Source organism: Bufo bufo, chromosome 3 (genome assembly GCF_905171765.1).
Source record: "Bufo bufo chromosome 3, aBufBuf1.1, whole genome shotgun sequence".
In the NCBI taxonomy this organism is placed as follows: domain Eukaryota; kingdom Metazoa; phylum Chordata; class Amphibia; order Anura; family Bufonidae; genus Bufo; species Bufo bufo.
Window position 1 is genome coordinate 136176027 of NC_053391.1, and position 17891 is coordinate 136193917.

The 17891-nt window shown below is 48.3% G+C and overlaps 1 protein-coding gene and 1 long non-coding RNA gene across 4 annotated transcripts in view; both read left to right on the forward strand.

Annotated features, from left to right (window-relative positions):
- Nucleotides 1-12977, forward strand: part of MTMR4 (myotubularin related protein 4) — an 82619-nt gene extending 69642 nt beyond the window's left edge. For all 3 annotated transcript variants that reach the window (XM_040423636.1, XM_040423635.1, XM_040423638.1), the window contains 3 exons: nucleotides 1510-1620; nucleotides 4108-4196; nucleotides 11693-12977. In XM_040423636.1, coding sequence (XP_040279570.1) covers nucleotides 1510-1620; nucleotides 4108-4196; nucleotides 11693-11870 — 378 coding nt within the window. In that variant the 3' untranslated portion in view covers nucleotides 11871-12977. The remainder of the gene's footprint in view (nucleotides 1-1509; nucleotides 1621-4107; nucleotides 4197-11692) is intronic.
- Nucleotides 12978-14779: 1802 nt separating this feature from the next.
- On the forward strand, nucleotides 14780-17313 carry LOC120994811. The gene is made up of 3 exons (XR_005777473.1): nucleotides 14780-16547; nucleotides 16880-17002; nucleotides 17224-17313. It is a non-coding gene; the product is annotated as an uncharacterized LOC120994811 (long non-coding RNA).
- Nucleotides 17314-17891: the final 578 nt, after the last annotated feature.

The following is a 17891-nucleotide window of genomic DNA, read 5'->3' on the forward strand; positions in this document are numbered from 1 at the left end:
CTGCAATACAAAGCACTGCCACTATACCATGTACGGCACTTTCTTTGGTAAGCTGCCAGGAGCCAGCATTGCCCACCAGAGCTTTGGTGAGCAAAGCAGCTCCCTGATACAGCTGATTGGCAGGGATACCGGGACTTGGACCTCCCCGCTGACGTGATAATGATAACTTATCATCAGGATAGGTCATCGGGCCCACCGCACGTGAGCACAGATAAGATGTGCACAAATTTCCGTGTGGATTTATGTGCGTTTCTGCACACATACATTTCTAATTGTGGATTTTGGTGCAGATTTGATGCTCTTTTGCCACGGACCTCACCCCTCATTGGAAAAAATTGAAATACACAGCCAAAACCACAACCATAATTGAAATACGCAGGGCAGATAAATTTCCGCACAGAAAAAAATATGCAAAGTACATGTTGCTGGTACTGTTTTACGCTGCGGTTTTTCTGCCCGAAAATCTGTGTTGTAAAAAAACTCACTCAATCCGCATTGTGTGCAGATGGCCATAGGGTACAGCCACCCCTGGTGTATTTTTGTGCAGAAAATCCGATTTTTAGATTTTCCCTCTGCATTGCATAGTGTGAAACCCACGGCAGAAATTGACACACTGCAGATTTAAAATCCACATCACATGTCCAGTTATGTGCAGATTCCGTTGTAGAATTTTTCAGCAGCGTGTGCTTTTAAAAAAAATCTCTTCCACTTTGCGGCTGCTGTAAATGCTGCAGATTTAGTCCCACAATTCCTCATATATGCCACATGTGGCCTTCACTTCTGCCTACATATGTTTTACTTGTAATGTAAGGATCACAATGTTTCCCATCTCTTCGTGTGTGTGTGCGCGCGCGCAGATGGTTACTGAAAGAAGTTCCTTTATGGTAGACATTTCATTACAGAGGAGGAATTTAGGATGTGTAGGACTCTTAAAGGGAACCTGTTACCGGGATTCTGGGTATAGAGCTGAGGACATGGGTTGCTAGATGGCCGCTAGCACATCCGCAATACCCAGTCCCCATAGCTCTGTGTGCTTTTATTGTGTAAAAAAAATGATTGGATACATATGCAAATTAACCTGAGATGAGTCTAGCAGCCATCTAGCAACCCATGTCCTCAGCTCTATACACAAAATCCCGGTGACAGGTTCCCTTTAAAGTTGTTTTCTGGGATTACATAATGTTCAGTTATCTCCTGTAGCTTGTAAGATTCATACCTACCCGTCCCCAGCCTCTCTGGTTCTGCATCTTGGCTTCACTACAACCATCTTCCTTTCCCCACTTGTTTACTTCCAGCAGAGTATGGACATGGTCACCTGCGCCACTGTAGCCAGTGCCTGGCTTTGTGGGTGACCACTTAACTTCATGCCTCAAGTAATCCCAGAAAGCCCTTTCATATTTACGTGAATGCAGTGCACACACATACGTGACTTCCCGTCATACGTGTGCATGAATCCCGTCTTTGCCAATGACAAATATTAGTTTTAAAATTAACCTTTTCTGTCAACAGACCTGTGTAAAAGAGTCAGACAGCAGCGATATAGATGACCTGTATTCTGATAAAAGTGAAGACCGACTTTCAGAGACCAGTTGGGAACCAGTGGATAAGAAGGATACTGAGGTAACTGTTTAGGGTTGCCCTTCTGTGACAAATTTCTAAATCCTTTTTAGTACAGGAAGGTTGTCAAAAAGGGTATAGTTACACTAAATGTAACCTATCTGCCATACTCAAAGGGGTTGTCTCATCGCAGACAATGGGGGCATATTGCTATGATATGCCCCCCACCCCCCCATTGTAGCCGCCATCCATTCGTTCATTCATTCATGGGGCCGCTGAAAAAAGCCGAGCACTGGCTCTGCTATGTCTGTTGGGCCCATAGAAGTGAATGGAAGCCATGGCCGGTCATACGTGGTGCGCTCCCATTCACTACTGTGGGGAGAGCACTTGGTGGTGGCCAGACCGGAGTCCTCCAGCCACCAGCTTGCGGGGCTCCGTTCCTAGTGATATGCCCCCATTGTCTCAGATGAGAATACCCTTTTAAGCTTTTATTAAAACTCTCATCAAAACTAGGGATCGACCTATTATCGGTTTGACCGATATTATCGGCCGATATTCAGGATTTTGAACGTTATCGGTATCGGCATCTATTTTGCCGATATTCCGATAACTTATTGGGAACACAGAACGCGCTGCTCTCAGCGCTCCAGTCTCTGTGTTCCCTCCGCAGCACAGAGGAGAAGGAAGCCGTGTCTCCCTCCCCCTGTGCTGCTGCTGCCGCTGCCGCCAATGAGAGGAGAGAAGATAAGAGGAGGGGAGGGGCTGTGGCCACTGCGCCACCAATGAAGATAAGTCTTTCATTAATTCATATACAGGAGGCGGGAGCTGGGAGCTGGCTGCAGAATCACATAGCCGGCTCCCGACCTCTATCAGCGGTAGCTGCGGTCCACGGTAGTTAACCCCTTAGGTGCCGCGGATCGCAGCTACCGCTCATAGAGGTCGGAAGCCGGATATGTGATTCTGCAGCCAGCTCCCGCCTCCTGTATATGAATGATTGAGAGACTTATCTTAATTGGTGGCGCAGTGCGCCCCCCCCCCCCCCCCCCCCCCAAGCCCCCCAGTATTAATTATTGGTGGCGCAGTGCGCCCCCAATCCCAATAGTAAAAACATTGGTGGCGCAGTGCGCCCCCCCCCCCCCCCCCAGTATTAATCATTGGAGCCCCAGCTGTGTAATCCTGGGGCTCCAATCGGTTACCATGGCAGCCAGGACGCTATTGAAGCCCTGGCTGCCATGTTCAGCTCCCTGCTGCTGTGTGCACAGAGCACAGAGCAGCAGGGACAGTGCGAGCTCCTATTCACCCTGATAGAGGGTGAATGGGACAAGGGTTCTAGCCCCTAAGGGGGCTAAAAGTTTGTAAAAAAAAAAAACAACAAAAAAAAAATATTAAGTATAAATGAAAAAGATTTACAAAAAAAAATACACATTAACAATAAACATTAATTTTCAGCAGATTTGTGTAGGAATTTTTTTTTTTTTCTCAAAAATGAAAATTCCCAGAATATCGGTATAAATTATCGGCTATCGGACTGAAAGTTCACAAATTATCGGTATTGGCCCTAAAAAATCAATATCGGTCGATCCCTAATCAAAACTAATCTGCAGATTATATCTACATTTGGAGTACCTGTATTTTCCAAGCTGTAGCCCCCCCTCTGTAACATCCTCAGAGCTGTAGACTCACAAAGCATATGATAGATGCCTCCTCCTTCTCACATCCAGAGTAGTTAGAGTCGCCCACAAATTATTTTTTTCAATGCAAAACTAGGAGCATTGTAGATGTATTCGGCGCATGCGCAGTGAATGTCTGACCGCTTCCCTGCTCAGACATCTCCACTGCGCCTGTTCCTCGGAGCACTATGACGTCATCGGCGCAGGCGCAGTGGAGATGTCTGAGCAGGGAAGCGGTCAGACATTCACTGCGCATGCGCCGAATACATACGCTCACAGGGAGGATCGCATTCAGGAGGAGATGGGCGGGCTGGAGGGACGCGCTGGGCAGCGGCAGTTTGTGAAGGTAGACCGAGCCTCTAGGTGCTAATGACGCCCCCATAGCACCTAGAGGCTCATTAGCCTATCAATAAAAGTTCTTTTTTTAGCGAAACGGCTGCCCCAAAAGCATTTATATTAGGATGGTTTGGCAGAGCAGACACTAGCGGATCGCTAGTGTCTGAAAGCTAATTATGTGAAACGAAGTGATCGAAACCATTTAATTTCTATATATCATTGTGTTCAAAATGTAGGACATTATTTTCACTGTCCAAACCAGAAAAATGGTATCTGAACAAAGCCAGAGAGATGAAAGCGCCACCGCTACTGTCATGGCCATTAGTCTTTACAAAGCCATGGCTGCTTTGATAGATCTTCAGACAAATCCTGGTTGATACCATTGACTTCTACTGTGTCAGTTTGGTTTTCTTTCTTTTTTTTTTTTAGCACCAGGTTGTCCAATAACCACGCTGTAACAGAGCGGTGCTAATGTGAACAGAACCTTAGACTGAATGAATATAAAAATCTCACAAGTATGTTTTTATTTTCCTTTTCAATTAAGGTCACAAGATGGGTTCCTGATCACATGGCTTCTCATTGCTTTAATTGTGACTCTGAATTCTGGTTGGCCAAACGAAGGCATCACTGCAGGTAATGCAGATTTTGCCCACAAGGCATTGCATTATAACTACTATTTGGGGAAATTAAAGAGGTTGTCTTATCTGTTACGATATGCCACCAATGTCACATCTGGGACCCGCACCTATCTCCAGAACGGGCCCTCCGAAAGTGAAGGAGAACACACCACGCATGCACAGCTTGCTTTTTAATCGTTTGTATAGGAGTTTCAAAAATAGCCGAGTGAGAGCTTGGCCATTTCTCGTGCATGGCATTGGGGGACACAGCACCATGGGTATATGCCCAGCTGCCACTAGGAGGCTGACACTAGAAACAAAAAAGTGTTGGCTCCGCCCAGGTGGGCTATACCCCTCTGCAAGAGCCGAGATACACCAGTCTAGTTCTAGTGTCCGTAGGAGGCAGACATGACCTGTTTTGCAGGTCATCCTGCTAATTTTATTTTTTATTTTATTCTATTTTTTTCTCCTTTTTTGTACAGGTTTCTTCCGGACGCAGGGGTGGCTCCATCGTGTTCCACTTTAGTTGCCCCCCTGCGGGCGCGTACTCAGGTACCCGGCAGCCACCCAGTCCCCACTAATCTGCTTCCGCAGCGGAATTCCGGCGGACCCACGGCTCCCGTGTTGAGTCCGCCGAGGGGGTGGTTATTGTTGCGCCTGAAAACGTCGGAAGGTGAGTATGGCAGTATCCTGTAACCCACCCTCACCCTCACCCACCCCCTCCACCCACCACAACCTCCTCTTGTCCTGGCCCCTTTTTAGTTTAGGGAGGCTGATGGCTCTTGGGGGCACTGCACGCCTGCCTGGGCATCCTTTTTGCGGGGGGAAAACTTCCTTGGGGCACCCTCGTTTCTAGGGCCTGGCCCTTTAAGACGGCCGATTCTGTTCTTTCGGCTCCTTCCCGTACCTGCGGGTTTCTTCAGGCTAACTCCTGGCCTTCGGGGCCCCCGCACTCCCAGAGAATCGGCGCTGCGTCCCCGCTTCTGCTGCTGCCTCCGGGCGTTACCGCGATCGCGGGCGTCCGTTTCCGGCAGCATTTTTCTACTCGAGGCCCCGGCTTTTCTCCAGCCTAGGCCGCAGGTCACGTGGGGCGGAGCTCCGTCTCCGCCTTCTGCCTTCCTGGGCTTTTTTCTCCTCCCTCCCCTCTGTGGGCGGTGCCCTGGGAGCCGCGTTTTTTCCTTCCAATCCAGCACCAGCGCGGGCTGCTGGGGGGGCGTGTCTTTCTCGACTACGGCTCCTGTCCTGCCTGCAGCTGTCGTATCTTGCTTCTCCTGCGCCTCGGCTCTCTGGACGTGCTTCTGTGGGACACAGCACCTTTGGGTCTGGTAGGCAGCCTCTGGCTGACTCTTTTTGCTTTGCAGGCTCCTCCATCGCCCTCATGTCTTCTTCTGGTCGGGCCCCCACTCCCCCTGCCGCCATTTCCACTCATTACGCCTGTTCCGTATGTAATAGGAAGTTCCCATGCGGTCAGTCTTCCTCTCTCTGCGTGCAGTGCCTTCCCCCCAGGCCCACCCAGTCCGCCCCTGCGGCCCCCTCTTTGTCGGTCCTTCCGGAATGGGCTGCTACCCTGTCCCAGGCCATAGGTAACCTTGCCAGCCTCTCCCAATCCCTAGCGCAGTCCCTGGACCGTCTGCCCGCTCAGATTGCAGCCGCCTCGGGCAGGGACCCCCCCCGCCGGGGATGTCCGTTCCCGCTCTGGTACGAGGTCCGGCAAGCGACCTCGCACAGCCTCGGCTGGGTCCCATTCTTCCTCAGCTACCCCGGATCACTCCCCGGTTAGGTCTGAGTCGGGCGAAATTTCTTCTTCAGCCGCTTCCGCCGTTCCTGGGGACTCCTCCGCTTCTGATTCCGAATCAGAGCGGTGCTCGGCGATGTCTGCGGCCATTCAGGACCTCATCAAAGCCGTCCGTGACGCGCTCCATGTGCAGGATGTTCCCTCCTCCTCCTCCCTGGAGTCGGTGTCCTTCCGCCGGACTAGGCGTTCCACTGTGGTCTTCCCGAATCACGAGGATCTGGACGCACTTCTGGCTAAAGAGTGGCGTCATCCTGATCGGCGCCTTCATCTTACCAAGGCCTCTGACGTCCCCTATCCTTTTTCTGAGGAATCTGTCAATACCTGGACGGTTCCTCCTTAAGGTAGACCCTCAGGTTGCTCGCCTGGCGAAGGCTACTACCCTTCCCCTGGCTGACGCGGCTTCCTTGTCGGATCCCGCTGACAAACGGGTCGACTCTTTGGCCAAGTCTGTTTTCATCGCAGCGGGTGCCGCCATCCGTCCTGCGTTTGCCGCCTCCTGGGTGGCTAAGGCCTGCGCTATCTGGGCAAAACAGCTTGTTCGCGCTTTACCCCCAGACTCTGATCAAGGGGAACTGGCAGTGCTTGCCTCTCAAATTTATCAGGCGTCCAAATTTCTTTGCGATGCCTCTATGGAATCGGCCCGCCGATCCGGCCGTGCGGCCGCTAACTCTGTGGCCATCCGCCGCACCATCTGGCTTCGTTCTTGGGCGGCAGATGCCGCCTCCAAGAAGGCTCTGATTTCCCTTCCCTTTCTCGGCGGGAAGCTCTTTGGGAAGCGTTTGGAGGAGCTCATCTCGGAGGCCACTGGCGGTAAGAGCTCTCTTCTTCCCCAGAATCAGCCTCGCCGCCGTCGCTTTCCTGGGTCGTCCTCTCGGGCGCAGTCCTTTCGGGCCCCCCCTGCCCGATCTGACAAGAAGGCCTCCAGGCCTTCCTTTAAGACCAAACCCTCCTGGCATGCCAAGCCCAAACCTGCTCGCCCCCAGTCCACTTAACCTCCTTCCGCATGACTCTGTCAAGGTGGGAGGGCGTCTGCTCGCCTTTCAGGACGTCTGGCAAGCAAGTGTAGAAGACGCTTGGGTTCTGGAGGTAGTCTCCTCCGGATACAGGATCGAATTTTCCGATCTTCCGCCGGGTCGGTTCTTCCTGACGTCGCCCCCCAGGTCCCCCTCCGGGGCAGAAGATTTTTTTCAGGCCATTCGTTCCCTTCGCTCTCTAGGGGTCATCGTTCCGGTTCCAGAGTCAGAACGCTTTCGGGGGTTCTATTCGAATCTGTTCACGGTTCCCAAAAAGGACGGTTCGCTCCGTCCTATCCTGGACCTGAAGGCGCTGAACCGCTTTGTCCGGGCCCGTCACTTTCGTATGGAATCCCTCCGGTCGGTGATCGCCTCCTTGGAGTCGGACGAGTTCCTGTCGTCCATAGACATTCAGGACGCCTATCTCCACGTCCCCATTGCCCTCTCCCACCAAAGGTTCCTTCGCTTCGCGGTAGGTTCTCTTCATTTCCAATTCGTAGCCCTGCCCTTCGGCCTGGCCTCTGCTCCGAGGGTCTTCACCAAGGTGTTGGCGCCTCTCATGGCCCTTCTTCGTGCCAGGGGGGTCGCCTTGATACCTTACCTGGACGATCTTCTGATTCGGGCCCCGTCGTTGGAGGACAACCTGTCCAGCCTGCACATCACCCTCTCAGCTCTTGCCCAGTTCGGGTGGCTCGTCAACCACTCCAAGTCCTCCCTCGTCCCATGCCAGAGGATGCCCTTCCTGGGCATGATTTTCGACACTCGCCTCGGGCGGGTGTTTCTCCCCCCAGAAAAGATTGCCTCCCTTCAGGCGGGGGTGACGCTTCTCCGCGGCCCGTCCACCCTGACTATCAGGACGTGTATGCGCGTCCTGGGGAGGATGGTGGCTTCCTTCGAAGCCATTCCCTATTCCCAATTCCACTCCCGGGACCTTCAGTTGTTTCTTCTATCCAGGTGGGACAAGTCCCAGGCAGGTCTCGATCGCCTGGTTCGTCTCCCTCTCCAGCTTCGCCAGGACCTTTCCTGGTGGCTTCTTCCTCGGACGGTGTCCCTGGGCCGTTCCTTTCTTCCCCCCAGTTGGCGGGTGGTCACGACGGACGCCAGCCTCTCGGGTTGGGGAGCTGTCCTCGACTCTCTCACAGTCCAGGGTCTTTGGTCTGCTCAGGAGTCCTCCCTGCAGATAAATGTACTCGAGCTCAGGGCAATTTTCCTGGCACTGTCTCACTGGACCCCACGTCTTCGCGGTCTCCCGGTCCGGGTTTAAACAGACAATTCCACCGCCGTGGCTTATCTGAACCACCAAGGGGGCACCAGGAGCGTGATGGCCTTGCAGGAAGCCTCCCATATCCTGCGCTGGGCGGAAAACCACGTTCCCGTCCTCTCCGCGGTGCACATTCCCGTGGTCGACAATTGGGCGGCAGACTTCCTCAGTCGTCAGCTAGTCGACCCGGGCGAATGGTCTCTCCACCCAGAGGTGTTCCTCCAACTTTGTCACCGTTGGGGAACTCCGGACGTGGATCTTTTCGCGTCACGTCTCAACCACAGGATTCCGCGCTATGTCGCGCGGTCCAGAGACCCTCAGGCTTTCGCGGTAGACGCCCTAGTTCTGCCTTGGTCTCAGTTCAACCTTCTGTACCTGTTCCCCCCCCATTCCCCTCCTGCCCCGAGTGCTCAAGCGTCTCAAGGCAGCCCGGGTTTCGGCAATCCTGGTGGCTCCGGATTGGCCCCGCAGGGCGTGGTACGCAGATCTAGTGTTTCTGCTCGCCGACGCTCCGTGGCGACTTCCTCTGCGCCACGATCTCCTTTCTCAGGGTCCTCTGTACCACCCGAATTTACTTCAGCTTCGTTTGACGGCGTGGCCGTTGAGACCGCGGTCTTGAAGTCCCGTGGCCTCTCGGATTCTGTCATTCAGACGATGCTTCACGCTCGCAAACCCCAGTCAGCCCGTATTTACTACCGGACCTGGAGAGCGTATTTTGCCTGGTGCGAGTCTGGGCGCTTCCGCCCTCTTAATTTCTCCGTCCCTAACGTTCTGGCCTTCCTTCAGGCCGGTTTTGAGAAGGGTCTTCGCCTGGCTTCTCTCAGAGGACAGATTTCGGCCCTCTCAGTCCTTTTCCAACGTCCCGTGGCCTCGCGGGCTCAGGTTAGGACTTTCCTACAGGGTGTCGCTCGCCGAGCCCCCCCCTTTCGTTTTCCAGTGGAGCCGTGGGACCTGAATCTCGTCCTTGGCGCCCTTCAGTCTTCTCCCTTCGAGCCTTTGGCAGAGATATCTCTGTCGTTTGTCTCGTTCAAGGTGGCCTTCTTAGTGGCAGTCACCTCCATCCGCCGGGTTTCCGAACTGGCGGCGCTTTCTTGCCGTTCGCCTTTCCTGGTTTTCCATCAGGACAAGGTGGTGTTGCGTCCCGTTCCCTCTTTTCTTCCAAAGGTGGTCTCCTCGTTTCATATCAATGAAGAGATCGTCCTTCCCTCTTTCTGCCCTAATCCTTCTCACCCTAGGGAGAAATCCCTCCATTGCCTTGACGTTGTTCGGGCCCTTCGCCTGTACCTTCGCCTCACGGAACCTTTCCGTCGTTCGGATTCCCTTTTCGTGGTCCCGGCGGGTCCTCGTAGGGGTTTGCCTGCCTCCAAGGCCACCATCTCTCGCTGGGTTCGGTCGGCTGTCAAGGAGGCCTATATCGCAAAGGGCCGTGCTCCCCCTTCCAGGTTGACCGCTCATTCGACTAGGGCAGTTGGGGCTTCCTGGGCGGTGCGTCATCAGGCATCTGCTTCCCAGGTCTGCCGGGCCGCCACCTGGGCGTCAGTTCACACTTTCTCTAAGTTTTATCACATTCATTCTCTGGCTTCCGCTGACGCTAGCCTGGGGCGCAAGGTTCTGCAAGCAGCTGTGCTTTAGATTGGCGACATGGCGTTCTTCTTCCCTCCCTCAGGGACTGCTTTGGGACGTCCCATGGTGCTGTGTCCCCCAATGCCATGCACGAGAAAAATGGATTTTTTGTACTCACCGTAAAATCCTTTTCTCGTAGTAGGCATTGGGGGACACAGATCCCTCCCATTTTCTTACTGAGTTTCTTCTTGTTGTGGTCCCGGCGATTTGTGTCGTTGGGTTTCCCCAGTTGAAGACTTGTTGGCGTTCAGTTTTCTGTTTGTTCAGGTGTATGGCGTTCCTACTGCTTTTGTACCGACTGGTGTATCTCGGCTCTTGCAGAGGGGTATAGCCCACCTGGGCGGAGCCAACACTTTTTTGTTTCTAGTGTCAGCCTCCTAGTGGCAGCTGGGCATATACCCATGGTGCTGTGTCCCCCAATGCCTACTACGAGAAAAGGATTTTACGGGGAGTACAAAAAATCCATTTTTTCAGGACTCCTATTGAAGTGAATGGAGCGTGCAGTCACCGCTTCACTCACTTCTGTGGGACTGCCAGAGATAGCCGAGCAGCAGTCCCATAGAAATGAATAGAAGGTGGCCATGCATGTGCGGCTACTGTCTCCGCTCACTTCAGGAGTCGTGTTCTGGAGATAGGTCGGATCCGCACCTATCTGACATTGGTGACATATCCTAACGCTAAGCTGATCTTTGGTAATTCTAGCACAATTTGGATTGCCAAAAGGAAAACTATGGTAAAAATGTTTTGTTTTATTCCTTAGATATTAGTCTTTTAGAACAGAAATTGTGTTAGATTAGTTTTCTGTTGTAGCTATTTATTACTTATTTCTAAAACCTTCCATGGAGCGGCTGCATTGGAGGCACACATTTCCTTCCTGTATAGAGTGCAGCATGATGTGTGTGCTTTACGGCCACTACAATGTGCATTAACAGTCATAGTCGTATGTGTATAGTGTTATCCTGCCTTATCTAAGGGTCCAGCAATATAGCTGTTATTAATAAATCTCTCAAGAGATGACTCCGCTCATTATGACCCAAACTATACAGCAAAGCTGACAAGTGAGCTACAAAACCTCAATTATAAGCCTTGCCCACGCAACACCTTGTAGAGTAAAGACCATATCACAGAAAAGGGTGTCAATACTAAAACTATTTTAATAAGTACCCCATACAATATCACTTCAACAGAACAGAATCGAAACGGCATTAAAAATATCAGAGAGGGGGAAGGAATCTTCTTACCCATCCCACGGTCACAATCCTGGATGCTGAAATATAACCTTATATGTAAGCTATAAGTAGTGTGAGGTGTTTTTCATAGGGTAAACTTGGGGAGAACTGTCCCCAACCCTACCTATGATTGCTCCAGACACGTATTAATCACACACATTGCTGTCGTTGGAAGAGGTAAAAAAAAACAAAAAACGTTTTTCTCTTTCTGACAATTCTGGAAACGGTCTAGATTCTGTTCTGGTGCAGTGGTATACAGAGTGCGTGTCCTCTACCCAACGGGGCACACTTATTTTTTATGTTGGTCTGTAATTTTTATTTTATTTTTTTCTTAAAGGTAGGTTTTAGCACTGACACCCTTTTGTGTGATATGACATTAAATTGTAGCCTATATGTGCTCCACTGGTCGGTGTACAAACTGGAATATTTCTGGATTATTTTATGTGGGTATTCATCTTTAAAACTACTGTATACCAAATGTATCATCAGAATATTATTAAAAAAAGAAATTCAAAAGATTAATTTTTTACTTTTTTAGGTCCAGCTTTATGTTTGCACTGTGTACAAGTAACTCTTTCTCCCTTTATCTAGGAACTGTGGAAATGTCTTTTGCGCTGGCTGCTGTCACCTGAAGCTTCCAATTCCAGACCAACAGCTCTACGATCCTGTTCTGGTCTGCAATACTTGTTATGACCACATCCAAGTCAGCCGAGCCCGGGAACTCATGTCCCAGCAGTTAAAGAAACCCCTAGCAGCAGCGTCAAGCTGAGTGCCGACTAACATCCGGCTATTAAACTCCTTCTTTAGTTCCTTGCGGCCAAGATGAATACTTAAGACAAACGGCGTGACTACTACTATGTAAACATGTCCGTGAACGCCTCCTTTGGTTGTAAGCACCACACCGGCTTACCTTAGCATTACCATTCTGCACCAGGACAGGGTTGTTCCCCATGTAAAGTGTAGGATTTGCGATGGTCCTTTTAGGGCTTTATGAAACAGAAGGTTTTGGTATTTGATTTCTCTTGGCATGGTCAGAAGAGCCCAGAGAAGAACATATATATATATATAATTTTTTTTTATTTTATTTTTATTTTGTGCCCCTGCTGCCTTTTATCTGGAGTAAAGTGAAAATGTGGTTAGAATGATCTGGATTGGGCCCTTTCCACCGTAATATGCAGGGTTTACATGTAAATACTAGGGTCAGAGAGTGCAACAAAACTGTGAATTGTAACCCTTTTTCTTGGTGGAGGAGTGTGCTGCAAATGGGAGTTGGCCTCTTGCTGCTAAGGGTTGAATTGAGTTCCTCTCTCTATTTATATGTCTTCATCTTTTGGGCAATTATACCCTATACTGATATTTCATTGATGTCTGTAGACCTTTTACTTTTTCTTTGTCTTTTTTTTTATCTTTGTCTCTTGTTAATGCCACCTTATGTTCGAATCCTTTAAAACTTGATTCCTGCTTTGTTAAAGAGGACCTGTCTGATTTGAAAAGGCTGTGCAATTTGCAGGCAGCATGTTAGAGAGCAGGAGGAGCTGAGCACATTGATAGATAGTTTTATCAGGAAAGATTGTCATTTATTCATTCAAATCTCCGTAGCCAAATGAGCCGACTTATCAGTTATTGACGGCTATCTCTGTATACACAGAAAGGCGATCAGTCACTGCTAAGTCCGCTCTCATGGTCTACTGAGCTCAGAAAGAGCAGAGATTTTAAAGTATAAAGTGCAAGTTTTGCTGAATCTTTTCCTGCTCAGCTCCCCCTGCTGTATAACATTCTGCCTTCAGATTTCACTGCATTTCATGGTGACAGCTCCTCTTTAAAGCATCTCCTTTAGGTCTTGGCTATTCTCTGGTTTCCGTCTGAGGGGCTTCACGTTAAAGGGAACCTGTCACCGGGATTTTGGGTATAGAGCTGAGGACATGGGTTGCTTGATGGCCGCTAGCACATCCACAATACCCAGTCCCCATAGCTCTGTGTGCTTTTATTGTGTAAAAAAAATGATTTGATACATATGCAAATTAACCTGAGATGAGTCCTGTCCCTGACTCATCTCACATACAGGACACATCTCAGGTTAATTTGCATATGTATCAAATAATTTTTTTTACACAATAAAAGCACACAGAGCTATGGGGACTGGGTATTGCGGATGTGCTAGCGGCCATCTAGCAACCCATGTCCTCAGCTCTATACACAAAATCCCGGTGACAGGTTCCCTTTAAATGCTGCTATTTGAATTTTTTTGTGCACTAAACCATTGTAACGCAGACAAGGAAACGTTGATACCAAAAGGTTTTGTGGTGCCAGAAATGGATAATTTTTCTGTTCTACTGTTGATCTGTAAAGTGCCACTTTGTTACATAAATCAGCCATGAGGTGTCGTATGTTGCTTCAGCATTCTGTAAATATTTGGTTCTTGCTAGCTTTGTTTTTTTTTTTGTTTTGTTTTTTTTTGCCCGCAGTCTTAAAGCCAATACCACATTGGTCTTTGGACTGGGTTAAGGAGCTAAACTGTTCTCCACTTTGAGAAGGCCAGACGAAGATGCAGCAGAAAGATTGCTGGCTGTGGAGTCCTTTTTACATGAACGTAGGCTAGATATGAACGCACTATGCTGTCTTTTGGTGACCCTAATCATGAGGTCGTTCCAGAAGCAACTTGTACAATTATTTCTATGCAGCGCCTATTTTACCAATTTGCTTAACAGCCCTGGTACACTATGGTTCAGTGTAGTAGAAAACTTGTTAGACAATATTGTCTCACCCTACTTGCATGGCTGCTTCCTGGGAAGAGTGAGATGAATGTTGATACCATTATTCACTGAAAGAGGCGTGCCATTATTAACATTGCTTAATCCACTAAGGCACGCGTAACCTCACTAGGAACGGCTATTTAAGTTGTACATTCTTATTTCATAGCAGTGGTTGTGTAGTTTCATGTGGCATAAGCATATGGCGCAGCTGGCACCCTCATGAGGTGCATCGGTGTATGGTGTAAAGATGTGGAACCATTCCTCAGACATAAGCTCACAATTTTGGCTAAAACATCAGTCTGTAGACTATTGGCTGAGTTTGTTAGAAACTCTCAAACAATAATCCAGATTGTTTCTGGTTCCGAATCAGTTCACAGGACTAGTTGACTATCTAATCTGTATGGGGTTGTTAGAAGAAAGGTGGATCAAGCTGTTGAATATCAACATGGCAGAACCTTATGTTCTCAAGGGAGATAAGTTGCCTTTGGTGGCTGGCACACTTGGCGAAGAGGGCTTGTGTAAGGGTCGTAGGAAGAACAGCTGTCGGCTGAAGGAGCCTTTGGCTGCCAGCGATCTATGAAGTAAAAGGCCACCACTGACCGAAGTAGATCTTAAAGTGTAACTGCCGTTTCATTTTTTATTCCCCAGTACACCCTGCTATAGAAGTGCTTTTGTGATTTAAAATTTGATCATTTTCAGTTTTACCTGCTAATAACTCCCACAAATTCATGCTACTTTCCTATTCAGCAGCTCTCATCTCACAGCGTTGCCATGTGCAGTCCGTCTTCTCAGTATTATAACAAGAGACTGAGGAGCTCTGGGAGGAGGAACTCAGCCCTGACAGCCTGGAGCTGGGCTGAGGCAGAAAGTGGAGGGGGAAGGGCTGCTTTAGATGGTGATATCTTCTCAATGGTAGCAGCTAGAAATATGCAACTGGTCTTGTTTGAAAGCTGACAGTCCAGGCTTTCATACAAGACCAGAATGACTGCTCGAGTCCAAGCAACAGAAATAGAGTCTGGAATAATCGCGGGTAAAATCTGCTTTTACTTTCAGCTTCATTCACAGCATCCCGATTTCTATCATTTATATCTTCCCCTGTACTGAACAGATTTGTAATTCTGGTATTGTCTGAAAGCTTGGAATGTCAGCTTTCAGACAATATTTCTAGCTGGTACCAAACCAGAGATATAAGCAGCTAAAGCCCCCGTCAGTCTGGAAGAGAATGAGGGACGGCTGGCTATTAAGAGGTTAAAAGAAATGCTTTCTGATTTAATGTAATTGCAGGGCTTGTCTCTGGTTAGCTGTATGTTGGGATACACACTGATCTGGGTACTGTGGGAAGTTATCTGCGTTCTGATTGGTCCTGCTAGTTTATGTGAGGAGAGCAAGGGCTTATGATAGCAAGGGCTAAAGATCATCACAGGAAGAGGAGCAGAGGCCATCTTAGGAAGTTGCTGAAATAGAGGCACAGAGAAATATGGTTGCTAAGGGCTAAATACAGACATCAGAAAGGTAAAAGCTGAAAGATGCAGCTTCATGAATATCTTTCCTTTAGCATCACATATGTTAGGAATTTCATTTTTGGTAGTGAAATGGCAGTTACACTTTAAAGCATCACAGATAATTCTAGACTTAGATTTCAGACTGTGGACTTAATCTAACAACCCAGCCACAAATGATTTTCATTTGCAAACTGTGCAATGTGAGAAGTGATGGAAATGTTTCCGTTATTGCTGCCTCATTTCAGAAGAACGTGTCATGTTCCCTTCCCAGGAGGATATTTTATTGTGATGTTGAAATGTTCATGGGAAAATATTCCATATCTGTGTACTGTGGAAAAAAATGCATTATGTACGTCTCCCTTGTCCCTCAGAGCAGAGTGTTTGGGAAGGGATTTAGTTTAACAGGGATGTACCAGAATTAAACCAACCTAAACTGATGGGTTAATGCAAAGAACATGTTAATACCGACTATATCTCTGTAAGATATGTGTTCAACCTGATATGTGCTGTGACAATAAGACACTTCAAATAAAATAATTATACAGGTGATTGTCTATATTGAGATTTTGTGTTTTGTACGGGAAATTCTGATGTAACACAGAGCAATGAGTCTGTACTTAAAGGGGATGTAGCCTGGAGATGACATCGATTTCTGTGGGACAATGTTGTGGGCGTGCTGTGTGACTTGTGCAGCGAGGGAGAGGCGGTGAGCTGTGACAAACCTCTATTATGAATGGGCTATTCCTATTCTAGCTGTACATAGGTGTTACCTTTCATTGTAATACTTAAAGGGAACCAGTTTTATGGTGTCCTCACTAAGCACAGACAGATCCCCTTAGCAAAACGCTGGGTCACTTTCTTTAATTGACTGAGCCGATTGGCCAAAATCTTATATTGAACACTCCAGCGCATAACGACTCCCCTTGAATATTCATGAGCTCCTGGCTTTCCCTGCCCACCTGGGCGAGGAGAGCTATGGGGTCATGAATATGGGGACTCTGCATGCGCTGGAGCCGTTAGGATTTAAAAGTGAGAGTAGCATAAAACTGCTGACATTCCCTTTAAGATATGTTTTAATAACACTTGATTTAATATTAACACATTACCTTTTATGAAATAATTTGCGTCATATTTTTGATCATATGACATTTCATCTTTTGTTTGAAGTAGCCCCTGAAGGAAATGTCATAGGTCAGTGATGGCGAACCTATGGCACGGGTGCCAGAGGCGGCACTCAGAGCCCTCTCTGTGGGCACCCTCACCCTGGAAAAAGTCTATGGTGTATCAATATGCCTTAGACTTTTCCGGCCATTCAGCAGCGCAGGGCGCACTATGAACAGCACAGGCAGCGCACTGAATGTAGGCAGGATATTGTAAATAAATGATAAAGTACATGGAAGATATTCTATATTGGACTGTAGTATTCAAGGTAAATTGCTGTGTTGGAACTTTGCGATAAATAAGTGGGTTTATGTTGCAGTTTGGGCACTCGGTCTGTAAAAGGTTCGCCATCACTGTCATAGGTCATCTGATGTTTCCTCTGACGCAGTCAACTTCCCCTGAGAGAGGAAGTAAAGACTCATGGGAAATGTAGTTGTTAGCCCAAGACAGTCCAGTCTTAGAAGCAGCGTCTCAAAAAAAAAAGGGTGTCTGGAGGAAGCAGAAAAGATCACGAATTTTCAGAAAAAAAAAACATCAATAAAAGATCTTGAAGGATGTATTCATGCAATGCATATTTTATTTTTTCATTTACTAAAGTCAGATATGTGGAAAAATGGATAAACGGAAGCAGGACCTACATATTCATGAGACGGACGTGTTACAACAATCTATTGAGGACACAGGAAAAAAAAAGAAAGTGAAATAGTCAAAAAAGTTGGGTATTAGAAAGTGGAAACCTGGGACAAGCTATTTACGTACATGTTATGGAGGGCAGCTGAGTAGGTGTATAGAGAAGGCTGTCAATTATCCTGTGTGGGAGGGGGCCGCAGGTCTCTGTCTCTCTCTCCTAGGAGTCCTAAGGAAGATACAGGCGGCACTCTGCTGTCAGCGATGCGGTGCGCGTGTCCAGGGAAGATCCACAGATACTGGTATAGAAAGGACCGGCACTCGCTTTAGTTGTAAATTTCAAGTGATTTTAATGGTCACATACATGTGGTAAGTGACGCGTTTCGGCTAATATGAGCCTTTGTCAAACATCTCGCGTCACTTACCACATGTATGTGACCATTAAAATCACTTGAAATTTACAACTAAAGGGAGTGCCGGTCCTTTCTATACCAGTATCCTAGGAGTCCTGTCAGGATTTAGTCTACTTTTTACTCAAAAATCCTGTTCCAAATCACGTCAATTTTTATATCAAAGCTCATCTACCCTCAATCTACCATATCCTGATCTCAGGACGGAATAAATTGCCAAATTCACTTTAAGGGTGTTTATTCTTGTAGCCTAAAGGCTGTATTACAATGCAGATTGTCTGCCAGATCATCGCTATCGAGTGTTCATAGTAACACCCGTTAGCGATCATCTGGCAGT